The sequence below is a fragment of the Xenopus laevis genome, chromosome 4L, assembly GCF_017654675.1.
Source record: "Xenopus laevis strain J_2021 chromosome 4L, Xenopus_laevis_v10.1, whole genome shotgun sequence".
NCBI lineage: Eukaryota > Metazoa > Chordata > Amphibia > Anura > Pipidae > Xenopus > Xenopus laevis.
In genome coordinates this window covers 150,082,159-150,106,695 of record NC_054377.1, presented here as the reverse complement: position 1 = coordinate 150,106,695, position 24,537 = coordinate 150,082,159, and the positions used below count along the sequence as shown (strand labels likewise).

The 24,537-nt window shown below is 35.8% G+C and overlaps 1 protein-coding gene across 1 annotated transcript; it reads left to right on the top strand.

Annotated features, from left to right (window-relative positions):
• The first annotated feature begins 10,054 nt into the window (after positions 1-10,054).
• Positions 10,055-18,521, top strand: LOC121403136 (extended synaptotagmin-1-like). Its single transcript, XM_041590947.1, has 17 exons — positions 10,055-11,843; positions 12,357-12,398; positions 12,595-12,729; positions 12,825-12,898; positions 12,986-13,058; positions 13,145-13,234; positions 13,419-13,474; positions 13,677-13,797; positions 13,917-14,078; positions 14,803-14,885; positions 15,175-15,223; positions 15,318-15,407; positions 15,505-15,609; positions 15,712-15,783; positions 16,056-16,145; positions 16,226-16,372; positions 16,652-18,521. The coding sequence occupies exons 1-17, from the start codon at positions 11,574-11,576 to the stop codon at positions 16,676-16,678; spliced, it is 1,686 nt and encodes a 561-aa protein (XP_041446881.1). The 5' UTR covers positions 10,055-11,573; the 3' UTR covers positions 16,679-18,521.
• Positions 18,522-24,537: the final 6,016 nt, after the last annotated feature.

The window sequence follows — 24,537 nt, the reverse complement described above, 5'->3', positions numbered from 1 at the left end:
TTCCCTATTAATAACATTGGGATCACTGACCTTCCTATATATTTATCTTTATTCCCTATTAATAACATTGGGATCACTGACCTTCCTATATATTTATCTTTATTCCCTATTAATAACATTGGGATCACTGACCTTCCTATATATTTATCTTTATTCCCTATTAATAACATTGGGATCACTGACCTTCCTATATATTTATCTTTATTCCCTATTAATAACATTGGGATCACTGACCTTCCTATATATTTATCTTTATTCCCTATTAATAACATTGGGATCATATCACTGACCTTCCTATATATTTATCTTTATTCCCTATTAATAACATTGGGATCACTGACCTTCCTATATATTTATCTTTATTCCCTATTAATAACATTGGGATCACTGACCTTCCTATATATTTATCTTTATTCCCTATTAATAACATTGGGATCACACTGACCTTCCTATATATTTATCTTTATTCCCTATTAATAACATTGGGATCACTGACCTTCCTATATATTTATCTTTATTCCCTATTAATAACATTGGGATCATATCACTGACCTTCCTATATATTTATCTTTATTCCCTATTAATAACATTGGGATCACTGACCTTCCTATATATTTATCTTTATTCCCTATTAATAACATTGGGATCACTGACCTTCCTATATATTTATCTTTATTCCCTATTAATAACATTGGGATCATATCACTGACCTTCCTATATATTTATCTTTATTCCCTATTAATAACATTGGGATCACTGACCTTCCTATATATTTATCTTTATTCCTTATTAATAACATTGGGATCACTGACCTTCCTATATATTTATCTTTATTCCCTATTAATAACATTGGGATCACTGACCTTCCTATATATTTATCTTTATTCCCTATTAATAACATTGGGATCACTGACCTTCCTATATATTTATCTTTATTCCCTATTAATAACATTGGGATCACTGACCTTCCTATATATTTATCTTTATTCCCTATTAATAACATTGGGATCACTGACCTTCCTATATATTTATCTTTATTCCCTATTAATAACATTGGGATCACTGACCTTCCTATATATTTATCTTTATTCCCTATTAATAACATTGGGATCACTGACCTTCCTATATATTTATCTTTATTCCCTATTAATAACATTGGGATCACTGACCTTCCTATATATTTATCTTTATTCCCTATTAATAACATTGGGATCACTGACCTTCCTATATATTTATCTTTATTCCCTATTAATAACATTGGGATCACTGACCTTCCTATATATTTATCTTTATTCCCTATTAATAACATTGGGATCACTGACCTTCCTATATATTTATCTTTATTCCCTATTAATAACATTGGGATCACTGACCTTCCTATATATTTATCTTTATTCCCTATTAATAACATTGGGATCACTGACCTTCCTATATATTTATCTTTATTCCCTATTAATAACATTGGGATCACTGACCTTCCTATATATTTATCTTTATTCCCTATTAATAACATTGGGATCATATCACTGACCTTCCTATATATTTATCTTTATTCCCTATTAATAACATTGGGATCACTGACCTTCCTATATATTTATCTTTATTCCCTATTAATAACATTGGGATCACTGACCTTCCTATATATTTATCTTTATTCCCTATTAATAACATTGGGATCACTGACCTTCCTATATATTTATCTTTATTCCCTATTAATAACATTGGGATCACTGACCTTCCTATATATTTATCTTTATTCCCTATTAATAACATTGGGATCACTGACCTTCCTATATATTTATCTTTATTCCCTATTAATAACATTGGGATCACTGACCTTCCTATATATTTATCTTTATTCCCTATTAATAACATTGGGATCACTGACCTTCCTATATATTTATCTTTATTCCCTATTAATAACATTGGGATCACTGACCTTCCTATATATTTATCTTTATTCCTATTAATAACATTGGGATCACTGACCTTCCTATATATTTATCTTTATTCCCTATTAATAACATTGGGATCATATCACTGACCTTCCTATCTTTATTCCTTATTAATAACATTGGGATCACTGACCTTCCTATATATTTATCTTTATTCCCTATTAATAACATTGGGATCACTGACCTTCCTATATATTTATCTTTATTCCCTATTAATAACATTGGGATCACTGACCTTCCTATATATTTATCTTTATTCCCTATTAATAACATTGGGATCACTGACCTTCCTATATATTTATCTTTATTCCCTATTAATAACATTGGGATCACTGACCTTCCTATATATTTATCTTTATTCCCTATTAATAACATTGGGATCATATCACTGACCTTCCTATATATTTATCTTTATTCCCTATTAATAACATTGGGATCACTGACCTTCCTATATATTTATCTTTATTCCCTATTAATAACATTGGGATCACTGACCTTCCTATATATTTATCTTTATTCCCTATTAATAACATTGGGATCACTGACCTTCCTATATATTTATCTTTATTCCCTATTAATAACATTGGGATCACTGACCTTCCTATATATTTATCTTTATTCCCTATTAATAACATTGGGATCACTGACCTTCCTATATATTTATCTTTATTCCCTATTAATAACATTGGGATCACTGACCTTCCTATATATTTATCTTTATTCCCTATTAATAACATTGGGATCACTGACCTTCCTATATATTTATCTTTATTCCCTATTAATAACATTGGGATCATCACTGACCTTCCTATATATTTATCTTTATTCCCTATTAATAACATTGGGATCACTGACCTTCCTATATATTTATCTTTATTCCCTATTAATAACATTGGGATCACTGACCTTCCTATATATTTATCTTTATTCCCTATTAATAACATTGGGATCACTGACCTTCCTATATATTTATCTTTATTCCCTATTAATAACATTGGGATCACTGACCTTCCTATATATTTATCTTTATTCCCTATTAATAACATTGGGATCACTGACCTTCCTATATATTTATCTTTATTCCCTATTAATAACATTGGGATCACTGACCTTCCTATATATTTATCTTTATTCCCTATTAATAACATTGGGATCATATCACTGACCTTCCTATATATTTATCTTTATTCCCTATTAATAACATTGGGATCACTGACCTTCCTATATATTTATCTTTATTCCCTATTAATAACATTGGGATCACTGACCTTCCTATATATTTATCTTTATTCCCTATTAATAACATTGGGATCATATCTGACCTTCCTATATATTTATCTTTATTCCCTATTAATAACATTGGGATCACTGACCTTCCTATATATTTATCTTTATTCCTTATTAATAACATTGGGATCACTGACCTTCCTATATATTTATCTTTATTCCTTATTAATAACATTGGGATCACTGACCTTCCTATATATTTATCTTTATTCCTTATTAATAACATTGGGATCACTGACCTTCCTATATATTTATCTTTATTCCCTATTAATAACATTGGGATCACTGACCTTCCTATATATTTATCTTTATTCCCTATTAATAACATTGGGATCACTGACCTTCCTATATATTTATCTTTATTCCCTATTAATAACATTGGGATCACTGACCTTCCTATATATTTATCTTTATTCCCTATTAATAACATTGGGATCACTGACCTTCCTATATATTTATCTTTATTCCCTATTAATAACATTGGGATCACTGACCTTCCTATATATTTATCTTTATTCCCTATTAATAACATTGGGATCACTGACCTTCCTATATATTTATCTTTATTCCCTATTAATAACATTGGGATCACTGACCTTCCTATATATTTATCTTTATTCCCTATTAATAACATTGGGATCACTGACCTTCCTATATATTTATCTTTATTCCCTATTAATAACATTGGGATCACTGACCTTCCTATATATTTATCTTTATTCCCTATTAATAACATTGGGATCACTGACCTTCCTATATATTTATCTTTATTCCCTATTAATAACATTGGGATCACTGACCTTCCTATATATTTATCTTTATTCCTATTAATAACATTGGGATCACTGACCTTCCTATATATTTATCTTTATTCCTATTAATAACATTGGGATCACTGACCTTCCTATATATTTATCTTTATTCCTATTAATAACATTGGGATCACTGACCTTCCTATATATTTATCTTTATTCCCTATTAATAACATTGGGATCACACTGACCTTCCTATATATTTATCTTTATTCCTATTAATAACATTGGGATCACTGACCTTCCTATATATTTATCTTTATTCCCTATTAATAACATTGGGATCATATCACTGACCTTCCTATATATTTATCTTTATTCCCTATTAATAACATTGGGATCACTGACCTTCCTATATATTTATCTTTATTCCCTATTAATAACATTGGGATCACTGACCTTCCTATATATTTATCTTTATTCCCTATTAATAACATTGGGATCACTGACCTTCCTATATATTTATCTTTATTCCCTATTAATAACATTGGGATCACTGACCTTCCTATATATTTATCTTTATTCCCTATTAATAACATTGGGATCACTGACCTTCCTATATATTTATCTTTATTCCCTATTAATAACATTGGGATCACTGACCTTCCTATATATTTATCTTTATTCCCTATTAATAACATTGGGATCACTGACCTTCCTATATATTTATCTTTATTCCCTATTAATAACATTGGGATCACTGACCTTCCTATATATTTATCTTTATTCCCTATTAATAACATTGGGATCACTGACCTTCCTATATATTTATCTTTATTCCCTATTAATAACATTGGGATCACTGACCTTCCTATATATTTATCTTTATTCCCTATTAATAACATTGGGATCACTGACCTTCCTATATATTTATCTTTATTCCCTATTAATAACATTGGGATCATATCACTGACCTTCCTATATATTTATCTTTATTCCCTATTAATAACATTGGGATCACTGACCTTCCTATATATTTATCTTTATTCCCTATTAATAACATTGGGATCACTGACCTTCCTATATATTTATCTTTATTCCCTATTAATAACATTGGGATCACTGACCTTCCTATATATTTATCTTTATTCCCTATTAATAACATTGGGATCACTGACCTTCCTATATATTTATCTTTATTCCCTATTAATAACATTGGGATCACTGACCTTCCTATATATTTATCTTTATTCCCTATTAATAACATTGGGATCACTGACCTTCCTATATATTTATCTTTATTCCCTATTAATAACATTGGGATCACTGACCTTCCTATATATTTATCTTTATTCCCTATTAATAACATTGGGATCACACTGACCTTCCTATATATTTATCTTTATTCCCTATTAATAACATTGGGATCACTGACCTTCCTATATATTTATCTTTATTCCCTATTAATAACATTGGGATCACTGACCTTCCTATATATTTATCTTTATTCCCTATTAATAACATTGGGATCACTGACCTTCCTATATATTTATCTTTATTCCCTATTAATAACATTGGGATCACTGACCTTCCTATATATTTATCTTTATTCCCTATTAATAACATTGGGATCACTGACCTTCCTATATATTTATCTTTATTCCCTATTAATAACATTGGGATCACTGACCTTCCTATATATTTATCTTTATTCCCTATTAATAACATTGGGATCACTGACCTTCCTATATATTTATCTTTATTCCCTATTAATAACATTGGGATCACTGACCTTCCTATATATTTATCTTTATTCCCTATTAATAACATTGGGATCACTGACCTTCCTATATATTTATCTTTATTCCCTATTAATAACATTGGGATCACTGACCTTCCTATATATTTATCTTTATTCCCTATTAATAACATTGGGATCACTGACCTTCCTATATATTTATCTTTATTCCCTATTAATAACATTGGGATCACTGACCTTCCTATATATTTATCTTTATTCCCTATTAATAACATTGGGATCACTGACCTTCCTATATATTTATCTTTATTCCCTATTAATAACATTGGGATCACTGACCTTCCTATATATTTATCTTTATTCCTATTAATAACATTGGGATCACTGACCTTCCTATATATTTATCTTTATTCCCTATTAATAACATTGGGATCACTGACCTTCCTATATATTTATCTTTATTCCCTATTAATAACATTGGGATCACTGACCTTCCTATATATTTATCTTTATTCCCTATTAATAACATTGGGATCACTGACCTTCCTATATATTTATCTTTATTCCCTATTAATAACATTGGGATCACTGACCTTCCTATATATTTATCTTTATTCCCTATTAATAACATTGGGATCACTGACCTTCCTATATATTTATCTTTATTCCCTATTAATAACATTGGATCATCACTGACCTTCCTATATATTTATCTTTATTCCCTATTAATAACATTGGGTTCACTGACCTTCCTATATATTTATCTTTATTCCCTATTAATAACATTGGGTTCCACTGACCTTCCTATATATTTATCTTTATTCCTTATTAATAACCATTGGGTTCACTGACCTTCCTATATATTTATCTTTATTCCCTATTAATAACATTGGGTTCACTGACCTTCCTATATATTTATCTTTATTCCCTATTAATAACATTGGGATCACTGACCTTCCTATATATTTATCTTTATTCCCTATTAATAACATTGGGATCACTGACCTTCCTATATATTTATCTTTATTCCCTATTAATAACATTGGGTTCACTGACCTTCCTATATATTTATCTTTATTCCCTATTAATAACATTGGGATCACTGACCTTCCTATATATTTATCTTTATTCCCTATTAATAACATTGGGATCACTGACCTTCCTATATATTATCTTTATTCCCTATTAATAACATTGGGATCACTGACCTTCCTATATATTTATCTTTATTCCTTATTAATAACATTGGGGTTCACTGACCTTCCTATATATTTTATCTTTATTCCCTATTAATAACACTGGGATCACTGACCTTCCTATATATTTATCTTTATTCCCTATTAATAACATTGGGATCATATCACTGAAATTCCTATATATTTATCTTTATTCCCTATTAATAACATTGGGATCACTGACCTTCCTATATATTTATCTTTATTCCCTATTAATAACATTGGGATAACTGACCTTCCTTTATATTTATCTTTATTCCCTATTAATAACATTGGGATCACTGACCTTCCTATAAATTTATCTTTATTCCCTATTAATAACATTGGGATCACTGACCTTCCTATATATTTATCTTTATTCCCTATTAATAACATTGGGATCACTGACCTTCCTATATATTTATCTTTATTCCCTATTAATAACATTGGGATCACTGACCTTCCTATAAATTTATCTTTATTCCCTATTAATAACATTGGGATCACTGACCTTCCTATAAATGTATCTTTATTCCCTATTAATAACATTGGGATCACTGGCCTTCCTATATATTTATCTTTATTCCCTATTAATAACATTGGGATCATATCACTGACCTTCCTATATATTTATCTTTATTCCTTATTAATAACATTGGGATCACTGACCTTCCTATATATTTATCTTTATTCCTTATTAATAACATTGGGATCACTGACCTTCCTATATATTTATCTTTATTCCCTATTAATAACATTGGGATCACTGACCTTCCTATATATTTATCTTTATTCCCTATTAATAACATTGGGATCATATCACTGACCTTCCTATATATTTATCTTTATTCCTTATTAATAACATTTGGGATCACTGACCTTCCTATATATTTATCTTTATTCCTTATTAATAACATTGGGATCACTGACCTTCCTATATATTTATCTTTATTCCCTATTAATAACATTGGGATCACTGACCTTCCTATATATTTATCTTTATTCCCTATTAATAACATTGGGATCATATCACTGACCTTCCTATATATTTATCTTTATTCCTTATTAATAACATTGGGATCACTGACCTTCCTATATATTTATCTTTATTCCTTATTAATAACATTGGGATCACTGACCTTCCTATATATTTATCTTTATTCCCTATTAATAACATTGGGATCACTGACCTTCCTATATATTTATCTTTATTCTCTATTAATAACATTGGGATCACTGACCTTCCTATATATTTATTCCCTATTAATAACATTGGGATCACTGACCTTCCTATATATTTATTCCCTATTAATAACATTGGGATCACTGACCTTCCTATATATTTATCTTTATTCCCTATTAATAACATTGGGTTCACTGACCTTCCTATATATTTATATTTATTCCCTATTAATAACATTGGGATCACTGACCTTCCTATATATTTATCTTTATTCCCTATTAATAACATTGGGATCACTGACCTTCCTATATATTTATCTTTATTCCCTATTAATAACATTGGGATCACTGACCTTCCTATATATTTATCTTTATTCCCTATTAATAACATTGGGATCACTGACCTTCCTATATATTTATCTTTATTCCTTATTAATAACATTGGGTTCACTGACCTTCCTATATATTTATCTTTATTCCTTATTAATAACATTGGGATCATATCACTGACCTTCCTATATATTTATCTTTATTCCTTATTAATAACATTGGATCACTGACCTTCCTATATATTTATCTTTATTCCCTATTAATAACATTGGGATCACTGACCTTCCTATATATTTATCTTTATTCCCTATTTAATAACATTGGGTTCACTGACCTTCCTATATATTTATCTTTATTCCCTATTAATAACATTGGGTTCACTGACCTTCCTATATATTTATCTTTATTCCTTATTAATAACATTGGGATCACTGACCTTCCTATATATTTATCTTTATTCCCTATTAATAACATTGGGATCACTGACCTTCCTATATATTTATCTTTATTCCCTATTAATAACATTGGGTTCACTGACCTTCCTATATATTTATATTTATTCCCTATTAATAACATTGGGATCACTGACCTTCCTATATATTTATCTTTATTCCCTATTAATAACATTGGGATCACTGACCTTCCTATATATTTATCTTTATTCCCTATTAATAACATTGGGATCATATCACTGAAATTCCTATATATTTATCTTTATTCCCTATTAATAACATTGGGATCACTGACCTTCCTATATATTTATCTTTATTCCTTATTAATAACATTGGGATCACTGACCTTCCTATAAATGTATCTTTATTCCCTATTAATAACATTGGGATCACTGGCCTTCCTATATATTTATCTTTATTCCCTATTAATAACATTGGGATCATATCACTGACCTTCCTATATATTTATCTTTATTCCCTATTAATAACATTGGGATCATATCACTGACCTTCCTATTTATTTATCTTTATTCCCTATTATTAACATTGGGATCACTGACCTTCCTATATATTTAAGGATTTTGTGCAAATGCTTCGATCGAACGATCAAAATAAAATCGTTCAAAACGAACGATTCGAATGATTTTAAGCGATCGATCGAAGGATTTTTATTCGATCAAAAAAAGCTTTGAAAGTGCTGGGGAAGGTCCCCATAGGCTAACATTGCAGCTCGGTAGGTTTAAAGTGGCGAAGAATGTAGTCAAAGTATTTTTTAAAGAGACAGTACTTCGACTATGGAATGGTCGAATAGTCAAACGATTTTTACTTCGAAACGTTCGAATCATTCGATTTCGATCGAATTTGACCCATTCGATGGTCGAAGTACCCAAAAAAATACTTCGAAATTCACATTTTTGAAATTAATACATTACTTACCAATTCTCTGCATGCGCTCCTCTTCTGAAACCGTTTCAGAAGAGGAGCGCATGCAGAGAATCGGTAAGTCATTTCTTAATAAAAGCTTTGCGAATTAAAAGTTTAAACTGTGTTGGTGGGTTTTTTTCGTTAGAAAGAAACAAGTTTTTTTTAAAAAAAAATTACTGTTACTGGTCCTTTAAATATACCTTTCCCTCCCCTCACTTTCTGGGAAAGGGTTTGCCTGGGAGACTCCCCCAGTAGGGGATGATGGGTGTGTTATACAAGCTGTTGCTTTCTGGCAATCCCCCATGGAAATGCAAATTTATGATGAAATGGAAGACAGATGTGGAAGTCCAAATGGACCTACTGGACTGGGAAATGGCATTTCAGGGATGTGAAAGAGACACCAAGTTTGGCAATCATTTGAAACATATTCTTCACTGCTGCTGCATTGGAATTTAACTTCTTATCAGGCCCAGAATTCCTTCTCACGCACCCAAGGGCGTAGGGTCCTAGTGCCGACCACCTAATTGAGCGAGCGCACGAGCATGTGCCGGAGCACTGGGGATTACATGTACAGCAGTAAAAGAGCTGCGTGACCCCAGTGATCCTTAGGATAACCCAGAGTAACACCTGGTCTGAAATATGTAATACTCTTATTATGAATATGTGCTGCATTATGATGTCATCAGATGTTCTTGCATTGCACACCTGTGAGATCATCATGCAGTCCTTCTGACAGGGAATTCTGGGAGTTGTCATTTATTAACACTTGTAGTTTGCTTGAGTAAGGGTCATACAGCAGCCAAGATATTCACCCTTACTGGGAAAGAAAAGGAATGTCCTTATCTGTATTATTTCCCTAGTTAGGTGGCGTCTGATAAAAGAGTAAAATAGGAAAAAGTCATCTTTTGCAGTGAAGGAAAGGGAAAGGTTTCCAGCACATGCAGTTTTCCATTGAGCCCAAAACAATGCCCTAAATACTTGTTTTGAATAGTTTACAACACAGTCCCGTTTTGTTAGACATAGGGAGTTGTATTTATTATATTTATTTTATTGGAGTTGCCATACTGCATCTCCCATAAACACTATTTCCTTTAAATGTCACTTGTAAACAGAGTAACAGAAATAGACAAGACCTCAACAACTCATAAAGATATACAAATCTATTTGTACATGTATTTGCATGGTCCACCCATGATCACATTATCAATTGTGATGTCATCACTTTACATGCATGGCTTAACCACAATTACATCGCCCATTGTAACCCATGGCAACATAGTTGTGATGTCATCACTTGAATGCCAATAATTACATGACTCATTGTAACCTCTGGCAACACCATTGTGATGTCATCACTTGAATGATTGCCAACAATTGCATGATCCATTGTAACCCCTGGCAACACCATTGTGATGTCATCACTTGAATGACTGCCAACAATTACATGACCCATTGTAACCTCTGGCAACACCATTGTGATGTCATCACTTGAATGATTGGCAACAATTACATGACCTATTGTAACCCCTGGCAAACACCATTGTGAGGTCATAATGATGAAACCAGGTGCAGCTGTTACAGCTGGTCTGTAGTCATGGCAACGTCATTGTGAGGTCATCACTTGGATGAAACCAAGTGCAGCTGTTACAGCTGGTCTGTAGTCATTTTATGTTTAGTGGTCGAGGAGGAAGGAGCTATTTCTGAATCCTCAAACCATTATGCTTAATTTGTATTTTATTGTTATTTTCTTTTTTTTTCTTTTACTAATTAAGTTTAATCAAGATCAATCTTCAATGAAATTTTCATATTTAAAATGTATTATTGTCCTGCTATTAGGCTTCTTTGCAGGATATTTAGAAGTGCAATTTATATATGTAGTTGCAGGAATACTGGTGTGGAGCTGGTACTGGCACCGAAAGCCTAGTAGCCACCCATCAGAAATAAAGCCTCAGGACAAAGCCAAGGAACAGACAAAGGCCCCACACAAAGTAAGGCTCACCCCATTACTAATAATGTCCATTAACAATATAGGAGACAGTTGTACTGAATTCTTTAGTAAAGAGACAGTTCATCTTTTTATGAAAAGTTTCATTCCTAGCAACTTTTCAATTGGTCTTCTTTTTCAATAGTAGATTATTTGCCTTCCTCTGCTGCCTTTTTCCAGGTTTCCAACGGGGGTCACTGGCTACAATTGTATTGTTACTGTTTATCACTTATATTTCTGTTCAGGCCTCTCCCTTTTATATTCCTGTATCTCATTCAAACCAAAGCAATCTCCAGTCTAATCATTGCGGCTCATATGTAAAACTGTGCCCCCACAATTGCATTTATTTCTGCAGCTGCAAAAATCCTAATAAACTGAGGAATATGCATTCTGACATCTCACTTGAGTTCATTCCTCACGTTAAACAAAAAGAAGTTTTTATTCAGGGAAAAATGTGAATTTCTAAGTGCAATAATGGGACATGATCACTAATATTCATCTCTCTCTGAATGTGCAGGTCGCAGATAAAGAATTTGAGAAAGTCCAGTGCCTGAGTGTGGTAAGTGATATACTCCATTCTGATTCACTAGAGGGTCCCCCATGGGCAGTTTGTGTGTCTGGGTATTTGGGGGGCTCACCCTAACATCACACACTTGGGTTTGGTGCAGAACATATTTTGGGTGCCATTTGAGAGTCGGCTGAATTCCTGCCTTACACCAACCTGATCAACTTCTTTTCTTCTCACCCCCTGGCAGATTATGGAGCATATGTGGCCTTATCTGAGCAAGTACTTGGTGAAGTTTCTAAAGCAGAAGATTCAGCCCAAACTTCGTTCCAAATCCAGATATTTGAGCAATTTCTGCTTCTTTGACATTGATTTTGGTAAGAAGGTAAGTACCCCTGCCTGTATTTAATTCTCTCTCCAACTCATCTTGCTCAGTGATTTCCTATTAAACACATTCTAACACCTCATGTAACTGTTCAGGCTCCACAGGTGACTCATATGAGAGTCCAATCAGATCCAGAGAAGAAGCAGATTATCATGGATCTCCAAATCAAGTAAATATTGTCTCATTGCCACCCTGTGTATAACCCTCTCCTTAATCTTCCTTCCCCACTCACTGACCATTTGCTGCTTATTTATAGATACAATGCACCAGTGAAGTTGGATGTTGGACTCTCTGAACGTGCAGCTCTAGCCAGAGTGAACAACGTAAAGGTAAGTGACCCTGCTACCAACCTTATATGTGCCTATGTGTCCCGTTACTCTGGAACAGATAATCAATGTTGTTTTTCCTCTGACAGCTTGAGGGAACATTCCGAATCATTTTTGCCCCACTGATGGGAAACAAGCCCTTAATTGGAGCTCTGACCTTCTATTTCCCTCAACGACCGGTAAGTGAACAATATATGGAGCTGCTTCGTGCAGAAGAAGTTATATCTGTGTATGTATGTATATATTTAGATATATTTAACTGATCAATATATACAGTATATACACATACACACATTTTTAGGGATTATATTTTGGAATTATGCTGTTTTCTCATGCAATAATTGGGATCTCTCTTTATGGCAGGCGTTGCAGCTAGACTGGACAGGACTCACCCGCCTGCTGGATATTCCTGGTCTGCAGTAAGTGGCACCATCTTGACTTATATACTACTGATTCTCTACCCTGTCCTTTCCCAGCCATTCCTGTTGGACTTCCCTTTCATCTTCAGTACCAATATCATTGTCCTTTATCCCTCTTTTATTCCCTTCCCACCTGTTATATTTCCCCTTTATTGTACCATGTTGTCACTTATTAATGTCCTTCTCTCTCTGCCTCCTGCAGCTCGCTGACAAACAGAAAGATTGTGGAGAAAATTGCAACTTTCTTGGTTTCCCCAAAACACATCACCAAGCGAATCACATCAAAATGTGATGTGACTGAATTGCACTTTAAAGAGCGCAAGGTAAGGCCCAGTATTTCTCTTTCAGGACTGGGAGCCTGAGTCCCCCGTCTATTTCCCTGTACATAGAAGTGACTATTCCCACTGGGTTTATATTCTCTGATATTTTGTTTTATTTGCAGAACGCAGTGCGTATCCATGTACTAGAAGCAAGGAATCTTGTCGCCAAAGACTTCTACACGAAAAAGTCCGACCCTTTTGTTGTTGTACGTGGAGGAGGCAAAACTTTCAAAACAAGGGTCATATCCAAAACCCTGAACCCAGAGTGGAAGCAGACATTTGAGGTACCCAATCCCCCCGAGATTTATTTACCCACAAACACAGATTTAGGCTCAGTTCTACTGTCACTCAATGTCTTCCCTTTACATTAATTCCCATATATTGTACATTATAAGATCACAGTTTATTTTATATACAGATTTATAGATATGCATAGAACTGGCGCTGTAGTGTTTGCCTTGGCTGAGGCATTGCAGCCGCACTGTAATAGGAACAGAGTCCATTTGGGTTATAAACAGACATTGGTGTTGTTTCAAGAGTTGCACTGAATCCAGGATTTGGTTCGGGATTCGGCCAGGATTCGGCCTTTTTCTGACCGGAAAACTGAATCCAAATCCTAATTAGCATATGCAAATTAGGGACAGGAAAGGAAATCGCATGACTTTTTGTCACAAAACAAGAAAGTAATATATGCAAATTAGGGTTTGGATTCGGCCGAATCTTTCACAAAGGATTCGGGGGTTTAGCCAAATCCAAAATAGTGGATTTGGTGAATCCCTAGTTGTTTCCATTGGAGATTACTTCGGTCACATTAGTATGGCAACTCCTATTAAATAATACATATAGAGGGAAAGTTCCATTCATACCATGACTTATATCCTCATAAAATTCAGGAACATGGAGGAAGAGGATAGTGTGAAGAGCAAACTAGAATCATTTAAGGGTCTGCACCACATGCAATGGAAGTCTCGTTCAATAATGTAACCTCATTGTATGTTTTATCCTCAGATCTTGTTTTCTGAACTACCTGGGCAGGAGATTGAATTTCAGCTCTGGGACAGAGATGTGGCGAGAGATGATCCAATGGGCAGGTGAGTAAATCTCTTTATATCAGGGCTCCATATGTGACCTCCAATAGGGAGATGTACAGCCTTAAATATATAAAATTTTCGATCTAAATCAAATAATTTGTTATAAACAGTCACATTCCATTGGACTCCATTAGTAATAGCCCAGTAGCTTGAATGGTTATAATTAATCTGTATTCAGTCTAATATATATTCATTTTGCTATAAAATGATGCGCCCAATTCAGCATTAACATAAATGTATCTGTCCCAATAACATGGCTAATTTTCCTTTTTTCTTCCCCAATGTCCAGCTGTAAAATTGCAGTTTCCCAAGTGCTCAAGAAGAAATGCGTTGATAAGGTAAGTGTATCCAGCCCCCTCCCATGCGCTGTAATAATCATTCATTGATTTCCCCTGTATCTGATGTAACTTATGCTTCTCTCTCGCCCTGCAGTGGATCCGGTTGCAGAATGTGAAGTCCGGGGAGCTGCATATCAAGGTGGAATGTCTCCGACTTCTTTCAGACCCTGCCAAGCTGAATAAGGTAACATTTATGTTCCTATTTTCTTTCTGCTTGTGGAAAGGTTGGGGTATTTTACCCTTTGGTGGATCTAATTTTGATTTTTGAATTTGTTTTCCAGGTGATAAAGCAGAACAAACTAATACAGTCCCCCAAGAGTGAGGAGCTTTCATCGGCTGTACTGTATACAGTCATCCAAAAAGCCAAGGGTCTGCCAGTGATTCGGGTGAGTCTGAAGTGATGTCTCTCTTTGGGCACATAATGGGTGTAAAACTTCTAATTGTCTGTATTATACACTTTATTAATGACATTTGTTCTTTTCTAACAGCCGAAGAAAAGCAAATTAAACCCCTTGGCCAAGGTGCAGGTCACTGTCGGAGACACAGTAAAGAGGAGTGGGGTAAGTACTGACATAAAGTCCAACCACAAAATATCATTTTTGCTTCAGATTAGGAACTGATAGTGCTGGGTGGGGAAAGACATTAATTAGGAATTAGCACTTCCTGCATTATATACAGAGTAAAGCAGTGACATATATCCCAATGCCAATCACAAAACTGACTGTCACTGGGAAATACACAAAAACCCTAATTACAACATAAATAATAATGAGCTGACAGGTGTATTTCTTAAGATCCAGTTCTCATTTAGAATTCATTGTTTTGTTCCCAGGGTAAAATAAATACCACCGGAGAGCCAGAGTGGAAGAAGAGGATCCAATTCCTAATAAAGAACCCACTCAATGAAGAACTGAAGCTAAAGGTGAGTATAAATGTCCTTCCTTATTGGATTCTTCATTCCTGTAGATCTTTCTGGGCCACTTACAAGTGTGATTTTCACAGGTACGAAATGAGCAGAATAAGGTTCTAGGACGAGCCTCTGTGCCGCTTTCTCGACTGATGAATGCCAACGATATGACCATTGAGAACTGGTTCCCGCTGAAGTCCAAAGGAAAAACGAGTGAGATTCTGCTGAAGCTGCAGCTGAGAGTAAGTTACATGTAGTTTAGTGGGTTTATTACATGGGTTCTAATGCTTCCAATAAAGTTCTAGCTGTAAAGGGACATTTTGATAATAGTAAGTTGTATTTCTTACATTCTGCCCTGGATCTGTGATATTGCAGAAACCTACACAATACAAATTAGGACCCATTAAATGGGATTATACCAGAGAGGGAAGGATGAGGTGTAGTATAAGATTGTAGTATCTCAGCTTTTGTCTCTCCCATAACTTTCTAAGCCCATCACTGATTATTGGTTCTTCCCGCAGATTTTGGCCCCTCGCAAATTAGTGTGAAGCCAGAGAACCAGAAAGAAACTGGAACCCACAGAAGAGACTCAGGGTTCCAAAGACACTGCTCTGCTTTTCATAACCCAAAACAACCAGCACAAACTGAGGAGGATGATGGAGGAGGGAGAGGAGGATTTACATATGGAGAATTTATCATTTAAAAAGATGCCAAATATTGTTCAATGCATAGAAATTCAGCCTTTCTCACCAGAACTGTGGATTCTCTGCTGTACATCATCCAGAAATGTTTTCTCATTCATGGTGAAGTCACAGAGAAGTCAATATTTGGCCAAGATCTTTTATTGATAAATTTACATTTTAAGAAAACGGTACAAATGTTCTTAATAAACGTCACTAAACTGGAGAATTAGTTTGTTCTTTTCATTTGCTGGTGGTGCCTTAAAGTGTTATATCATATGATACAAATTATCGAATATAGCCGCATGTATACGCATTTTAAATAGATGATGTATATAGTAAAATCTGTTGTGTTAAATCTTTTATACAATGGCCCCCCTGTACTGAGATATACTAAATAGGGAAGGGATTATTGGACTGACTGATGGTATTGGACTAAAGTTCCTAGTAGATAAAAAAATCTTTCACAAATACTGCACTTGAACTTTCCAAGTCTGAGCTCCTGCAGAATTTAATCCAGTTCTAAATATTTAGTGGTTAGGTTTAAATCCCTACAAAGTCAGTTTCATTACTTAGTTACTAGGTAAATATATTTACATATATATGTTATTGGCCCATGGGTTGGTGACCACTTTCTGTTGCACTTCATTGGCCTCCATCTGAAGAACAGAAGTGTTGCTGGGAGCCTGGGACATAGGCCCCAGTAAAGGACAGGCCCTAAGGTTAGTCAGGCCCTTGGTTAAGTCTGGGATACAGGGACCCCAGGAATGAGATATTTAATAGTGGTAGATGAGCTCCTGTTATATTACACTCTAGGAGTGTCAGATATGTTAAGATAGAGCAGTTCTGAGCTCCGATCTATCCAGCAGAAATGGAGGTATCTATTCCAGGTTAAAAAGAGAGTCCAGTGTAAGCCATATTTTACTGGTACTACTCTGGGAAGTCACAGTTGAGCCCATATAGAGGTTACAGTTACATAATCTTACTTCTTTACCCATTGCTTTGTCTAACGTATACAACTATACATATGTCTCAGATTAAATGCATTACTTCCCTGTTCCATAACATATTTCTGAATATATTTATTATTGAAAGTCTATGTTACAAAGCAGAGAATGTCAGTCGTTTGCCACAAAGTCATTTAGATTGGTCCATAAATAGGAGCTAGAACAGCTTTAAAAACAATGTGTTTCGGACATCAGCAGTACTGGGGCAGGTAGAATTGTAGATTAAAGCTGAGACATATTGCTGGTGGGGAGGACTATTGTAGATAGTTCCCGGGTCTGCTTCTAGTTCATTTCTCTGTTCCTTGACCTTTGCCTGTCCTTGACCAACACTGTATTGCTGCCTGAGCTGACCTCAGCCTATTCCTGACTACTCCTCCGCATATCCTGTCAATTATCTATGTTAACTCGCTCATTATTATGACGTTACTTGTTTACCGGTGTCCATACCTGGAATAGGCCTAATGGGCAGTTTCCCATCACCAGGAGGGCCAGGTTCATGCAGTGGCCAACCATAAGTGTTTGCAGAACTACTGTGGGCCTAATGAGGTCTAATTTAATTGTTTACCCAGAATGCCCTAGGCTTAATTGGGTTAAAGGTAATTTTTAGGTATAAATACGAGTACATGGTAATGGGCTTTGTACATTTGATAAAGGGTATTGACCCGAAACATGTCGTGTAACCACAACCTGGAATAAAAGTTTTTGCAGAGATTCTGCTGGAGTTCTCCTTCTTTTTTTTTGTTTTTGATTTATTGGCACAGTGGAGTTGTTAACACAGAGCAACTTATATGAAAGTAGAACACACAACTTCATCTAATTGTACAGACCACCAACAATCTACAAAATTTGGGGGTTGTGGAAGCACTCTTAAGGCTAAATCAAGGTATGTTTAAGTATAAGGGAAGTGCTACTTACAATGCACTTCCCTGGGCCCCTGTCTCATAAGCAATTCAGTATAAATACAAGTGCATGTGTTTACAAATCAGGGGTTTTTAGTTACAAAATTATGATCATTATGTCTCATAAGCAATTCAGTATAAATGCAAGTGCATGTGTTTACAAATCAGGGGTTTTTAGTTACAAAGTTATGATCATAAAGTTGAAAAGCCACCATACCACGTCAAGGTAAACCCCATATGGCGGTCCCTAACTTATTTATCTCAGGTCATAGTATAAAAAGGCTTGGTTCTCTGCATAATAGCATTACCTGTATTCACTGTGTGTTGAACATTTCAGTCTGAAGGCTAAATCCTCCCCCGCCCATAAGGGCTTTTAAGAGAGAGAGATTGCCCAAACCAATGCCCATATTTAAAAGCATAGGACCACCATTAGTATAAGGGGGTGGGTATGGGGTGCTATTAAAAACCACGGGAAGCTAAGCCACAGCTTCAAGGCTAATACAATATACACAATTTGGGGGTTGTGGAAGCACTCTTAAGGCTAAATCAAGGTATGTTTAAGTATAAGGGAAGTGCTACTTACAATGCACTTCCCTGGGCCCCTGTCTCATAAGCAATTCAGTATAAATGCAAGTGCATGTGTTTACAAATCAGGGGTTTTTAGTTACAAAATTATGATCATTATGTCTCATAAGCAATTCAGTATAAATGCAAGTGCATGTGTTTACAAAACAGAGAACCAAGCCTTTTTATACCATGACCTGAGATAAATAAGTTAGGGACCGCCATATGGGGTTTACCTTGACGTGGTATGGTGGCTTTTCAACTTTATGATCATAACTTTGTAACTAAAAACCCCTGTTTTGTAAACACATGCACTTGTATTTATACTGAATTGCTTATGAGACAGGGGCCCAGGGAAGTGCATTGTAAGTAGCACTTCCCTTATACTTAAACATACCTTGATTTAGCCTTGAGTGCTTCCACAACCCCCAAATTTTGTAGACCACCAACAATCCTTCTACTTCTGACTCTGTACTGCACTGTTTTTGGTTTTGACCCAGGCCTGTTCTACGACTAAGCTTTGCTCTAACCCCGTCCCTCCTGTCATACGTTACAGTTCCTTTGTCTGCCCAGAACTGTTGCCTTGATTCTCTTATTTAAGGCCTGGCAGCATCCGAGTATTGGAGGGCTTCTCCCTTAACCAAAGGTGACTGTTATAGGCGGAAGCATGAGCCGTGACCGGAACCTTGGCATCTGTTCTGGGTTTTGGTATACCAAATGTGACATGAAGAGAGAAGTACAAGTTGATCTTTAGATATAAATTTCTCTTTATGTTGGAAGCGGATGGCCTTGTAAACGCATGCGTCTATGGACTTTGTCTATCAAGATCATATCAGGTAAATATGGGTATATACTTTTCGGTGTCTTTGTGGTGAGAACAGCTGATAATTCTGTGAGTTTGAAGTGGTTAAGGGTGGCCATGGGGTCCATAATATAAAAAATATAAAGTCATTGGCGTAAGAAGCCACTTTATGTTGTTGGGTTCCTATATGTAGGCCTAGGATTGAGGATTCTGGTCTTGTTGAGTAGAGGTTCTCAAGGGTGAGAATAAACAGGGTGGGAGAAAGCAGCTTTTTCTTGTTCCATTGTGAATAGGAATCGAGGCAGAGAGTGTGGTTTAATCCAATTCATGTGTGGGGGTAGTGTAGAGAGAGATTGAATTCATCTGCACATATATCTGCACATATTCTGGCCCAGTTCATACTCTTTATACTTATATTAAGAGTATCTACATAACCACAACAATGCATAGCAGCAGTGTCGGACTGGGATGCCAGGGGCCCACCAGAAATCCTTAGCCTGTGGGCCCACTTTCCAAACTATTAATCCTCCTTATTCTTTATTCACCTAGTCTTTTATATTTACTTAGTCTATTATTCCATTATTAAGATTTTTTTCCCATAAAGAAATAGGGAATGACCATGAATATACATTCTGGGACCTGTTATCCAGAATGCTCGGGACCTGGGGTTTTCCGGATAACGGATCTTTCCGTAATTTGGGTCTTCATGCCTTAAGTCTACTAGAAATTCATTTAAACATTAAATAAAGCCAATAGGCTGGTTTTGCTTCCAATAAGGATTAATTATATCTTAGTTGGGATCAAGTACAAGCTACTGTTTTATTATTACAGAGAAAAAGATAATCATTTTTAAAAATTTTGATTATTTAGATAAAATGAAGTCTATGGGAGACAGCCATTCCGTAATTCGGAGCTTTCTGGATATCGGGTTTCCGGATAAGAGATCCTATACCTGTATGTTTTTCTGACTGTTTCTTTTTTTTTATACTCCATAAACTACCTGAATTACAAAAAAACAAAACAAAAAAAGGCCTTTTTAGCATCAGTAGATAAAAGGGTTTGAGATTGGTCGGTAGGATCCTGGGCCTTGAAGGTCTTTCTCTGGTTTTAGGATTAAGGAAATAGGAGCCTCTAGAGACTGACAATTAAAGTGATCTGTCAGAAAGCTATTAAATGATTTAAGTAAATGTGTCTGTGAAGGTCTTGAAGAAGTTGTTACTGAGAGTTGCTTCCAATCAGCCACAAGAGCATTAGTGATGTCCCACAGGGGTTGAGTTTTATTGATGTCAGGGCTTTGTGCAGTCAAGTCCTTCCCATCTCAGCAAAGCCATTCTGTACAGACCTGGCTCTGAGCTTGGGAGTATGTTCAATATTTATTTATAAAAATTAGATTTTGCTTTATGGAGCAGTGGATTTTGCCACTATGCAGAGTTAAAGGGATACTGTCATAGGAAAACATCAGTTAATAGCACTGCTCCAGCAGAATTCCGCACTGAAATCCATTTTTCAAAAGAACAAACAGATTTTTTTATATTCAATTATGAAATCTGACATGGGGCTAGACATTTTGTCAGTTTTCCAGCTGCCCCCAGTCATGTGACTTGTGCTCGGATAAACTTCAGTCACTCTTTACTGCTGTACTGCAAGTTGGAGTGATATCACCCCCTCCCTCCCCCAGCAGCCTAACAACAGAACAATGGGAAGGTAACAAGATAGCAGCTCCCTAACATAAGATAACAGCTGCCTGGTAGATCTAAGAACAGCACTCAATAGTAAAATCCAAGTCCCATTGAGACTGATTCAGTAGGAGAAATAACAGCCTGCCAGAAAGCAGTTCCATCCTAAAGTGCAGGCACAAGTCACATGACTGGGGACAGCTGGGAAACTGACAAAATGTCTAGCCCCATGTCATATTTCAAAATTGAATACAAAAAAAATGTTTGCTCTTTTGAGAAATGGATTTCAGTGCAGAATTCTGCTGGAGCAGCACTATTAACTGATGCGTTTTGAAAAAAACATGTTTTCCCATGACAGTATCCCTTTAAGTAAAATTCCTAGTAAGAAGGTACAGTGCAAGCGCAGAGGAAATGACAGAACGAGAATCCAAGAGGAGAAGATTTGGACAGACACATGCGCAATAGATTTTTAGCGAAACACTGGGGAAGGGCTGATTATGAATCAATAGCAGCAATGATCCAGGACTTCAGACTTGTCACAGGGGGTCACCACAGGGCCATCAGGGGGGCACAGGGGGTACAAGTGTCCCAGGCTGAAGGGGGGCCCAGCAGTGCTGAACTTTTCGAAAGAGCCGGGCTCCCCTTGACAGCGCCGAAGCTATGCCGCCTCCTTCCGAAGTCCTGAACAGCCAAAATGCGGAAAAGCCAAAGTCCCGAAGCGGCAAAACAGACCCTAAGTCATGAAAGGAGGTGAAGTTGAAGTCCTGAAGCACAGAGTTCAATTCCTCTGAACACCAATGTGTTTTTTTTTTTTTTTTTAATCCCCTGGCCACCAATGTATTATTTTAATATTCTATATACCCATTTTTTTTTTTTTAACTTGTTAAAAAGCCAATGTTTTTTTAAAAAAATATTCTATAGGATCCAATTTTTTTAAACTTGTGAAGGGGGGGGGGACTGGCACCAATGCTTTTTTTAAAAAAAAAACTTTTATAGGGGGCCCTGGTCTGATGTCTGTGCGGTCTTTTAACTGTGATGTGGAATGAGCGGGATCTGGGCCCCAAAAAATTTGTTGTACGGGGCCCCTGTGATTTCTAATGGCAGCCCTGGGTCACCATCTTGGAAAGTGTCTGTGACACTCACATGCTCAGTGGGCTCTGATTGGCTGTTGAGAAGCTAAGCTTAGGGCTCGTCACTAATTATCCAGCAGAAAATGAGCTTCCCTGGCTGTAATATAAGCTGATGCTACAGGTTTGCTGATTATTCAATTCTGATGCTAATTGTACTGTATATTGTGAGTGGCTCCCTAAGCTCAGTAAGTGACAGCAGCACAGAGCATGTGCAGTGAATCAGCAGAAAAGAAGATGGGGAGCTACTGGGGCATCTTTGGAGACACAGATCTTTACTGCTAAAGGGCTGTGGTTGCCTTGGGCTGGTACAGAAGCACAAAACATCATGTACAACATTTCTAGCTACTTCTTTAGTTAAGCTTTAGTTTTCCTTTAAGTTAACTTTAAAGGAAAACTATACCCCCCAAACAATGTAGGTCTCTATAAAAAGATATTGCATAAAACAGCTCATATGTAAAATCCTGCTTCATGTAAATGAACCATTTTCATAATAATATACTTTTCTAGTAGTATGTGCCATTGGGTAATCATAAATAGAAAATTGCCATTTTAAAAAATAAGGGCCGCCCCCTGGGATCGTAGGATTCACTGTGCACACAAACATACCAACAAACTGTACATGTTAGGTCACATGAGCCAATTAACAGACAGAGTTGTGTCTTTTGCTTCCACACTTCTTCCTGTTACAGTTAAAGTTGTAGTATTTCTGGTCAGGTGATCTCTGAGGCAGCACACAGACCATCATGTAATGGTGGCTCAAGGTAAGAGATGTAAAAGGGCAATATTTACTTAAATATATATTCCAGTTTGGTAAGATTCTTTAATATGCCACTTAATATGATATGAACTATCTGTTGCTTAAGTGTTCATTTTGGGGGTATAGTTTTCCTTTAAGTATGTGATAGAATGGCTCATTCTAAACAATTTTTCAAATGGTCTTCATTTTTTTCTTTTTTATAGTTTTTAAATAATTTGCCTTCTTATGACTCTTTCCAGATTTACAATTGGGGTCACTGTTGGGTAAAAATAGAGCCCGCATTCTGCTTGGGGATAATAGTAGTTTTTTAAAAAAAAAAATGCCCCCTCGCCAGCGATACTCTACCCGCTCCGGGAGGGAGCTCCTGGTGCAAGAAGCCATGTCCGGTCATTTGCATGTGCATAATGAGCAATTCAGGGCAGATTTTCATTATGCGCATGCAAGTGACTGGACATTTTTGCACCAGGAGCAGGTAGAGTATCGCTGGCGAGGGGGCTTTTTTTTTTTTTTATTATAAAAACTACTGTTATCCCCAACCAGAATGTGGGCTCTATTAGCCTGCACCCTTGGTTGGGGATAACGTTTTTATCCAACAGGTGCCCTTTAATGAAAATCAGGGATTCTGCTCATCATGGAAAAACACAAGAAATGGATCAACTAATGCAGTGATCCCCAACCAGTAGCTCATGAGTAACATGTTGCTCTCCAACCCCTTGGATGTTGCTCCCAGTGGCCCAACCCCTTGGATGTTGCTCCCAGTGGCCTCTAAGCAGGAGCTTATTTTTGAATTCCAGACTTGGAGGCAAGTTTTAGTTGTATAAAAAAACAGTTAAACTGCCAAACAGAGTCTCAATGTAGGTTGACAATCCACATAGGGGCTACCAAATAGCCA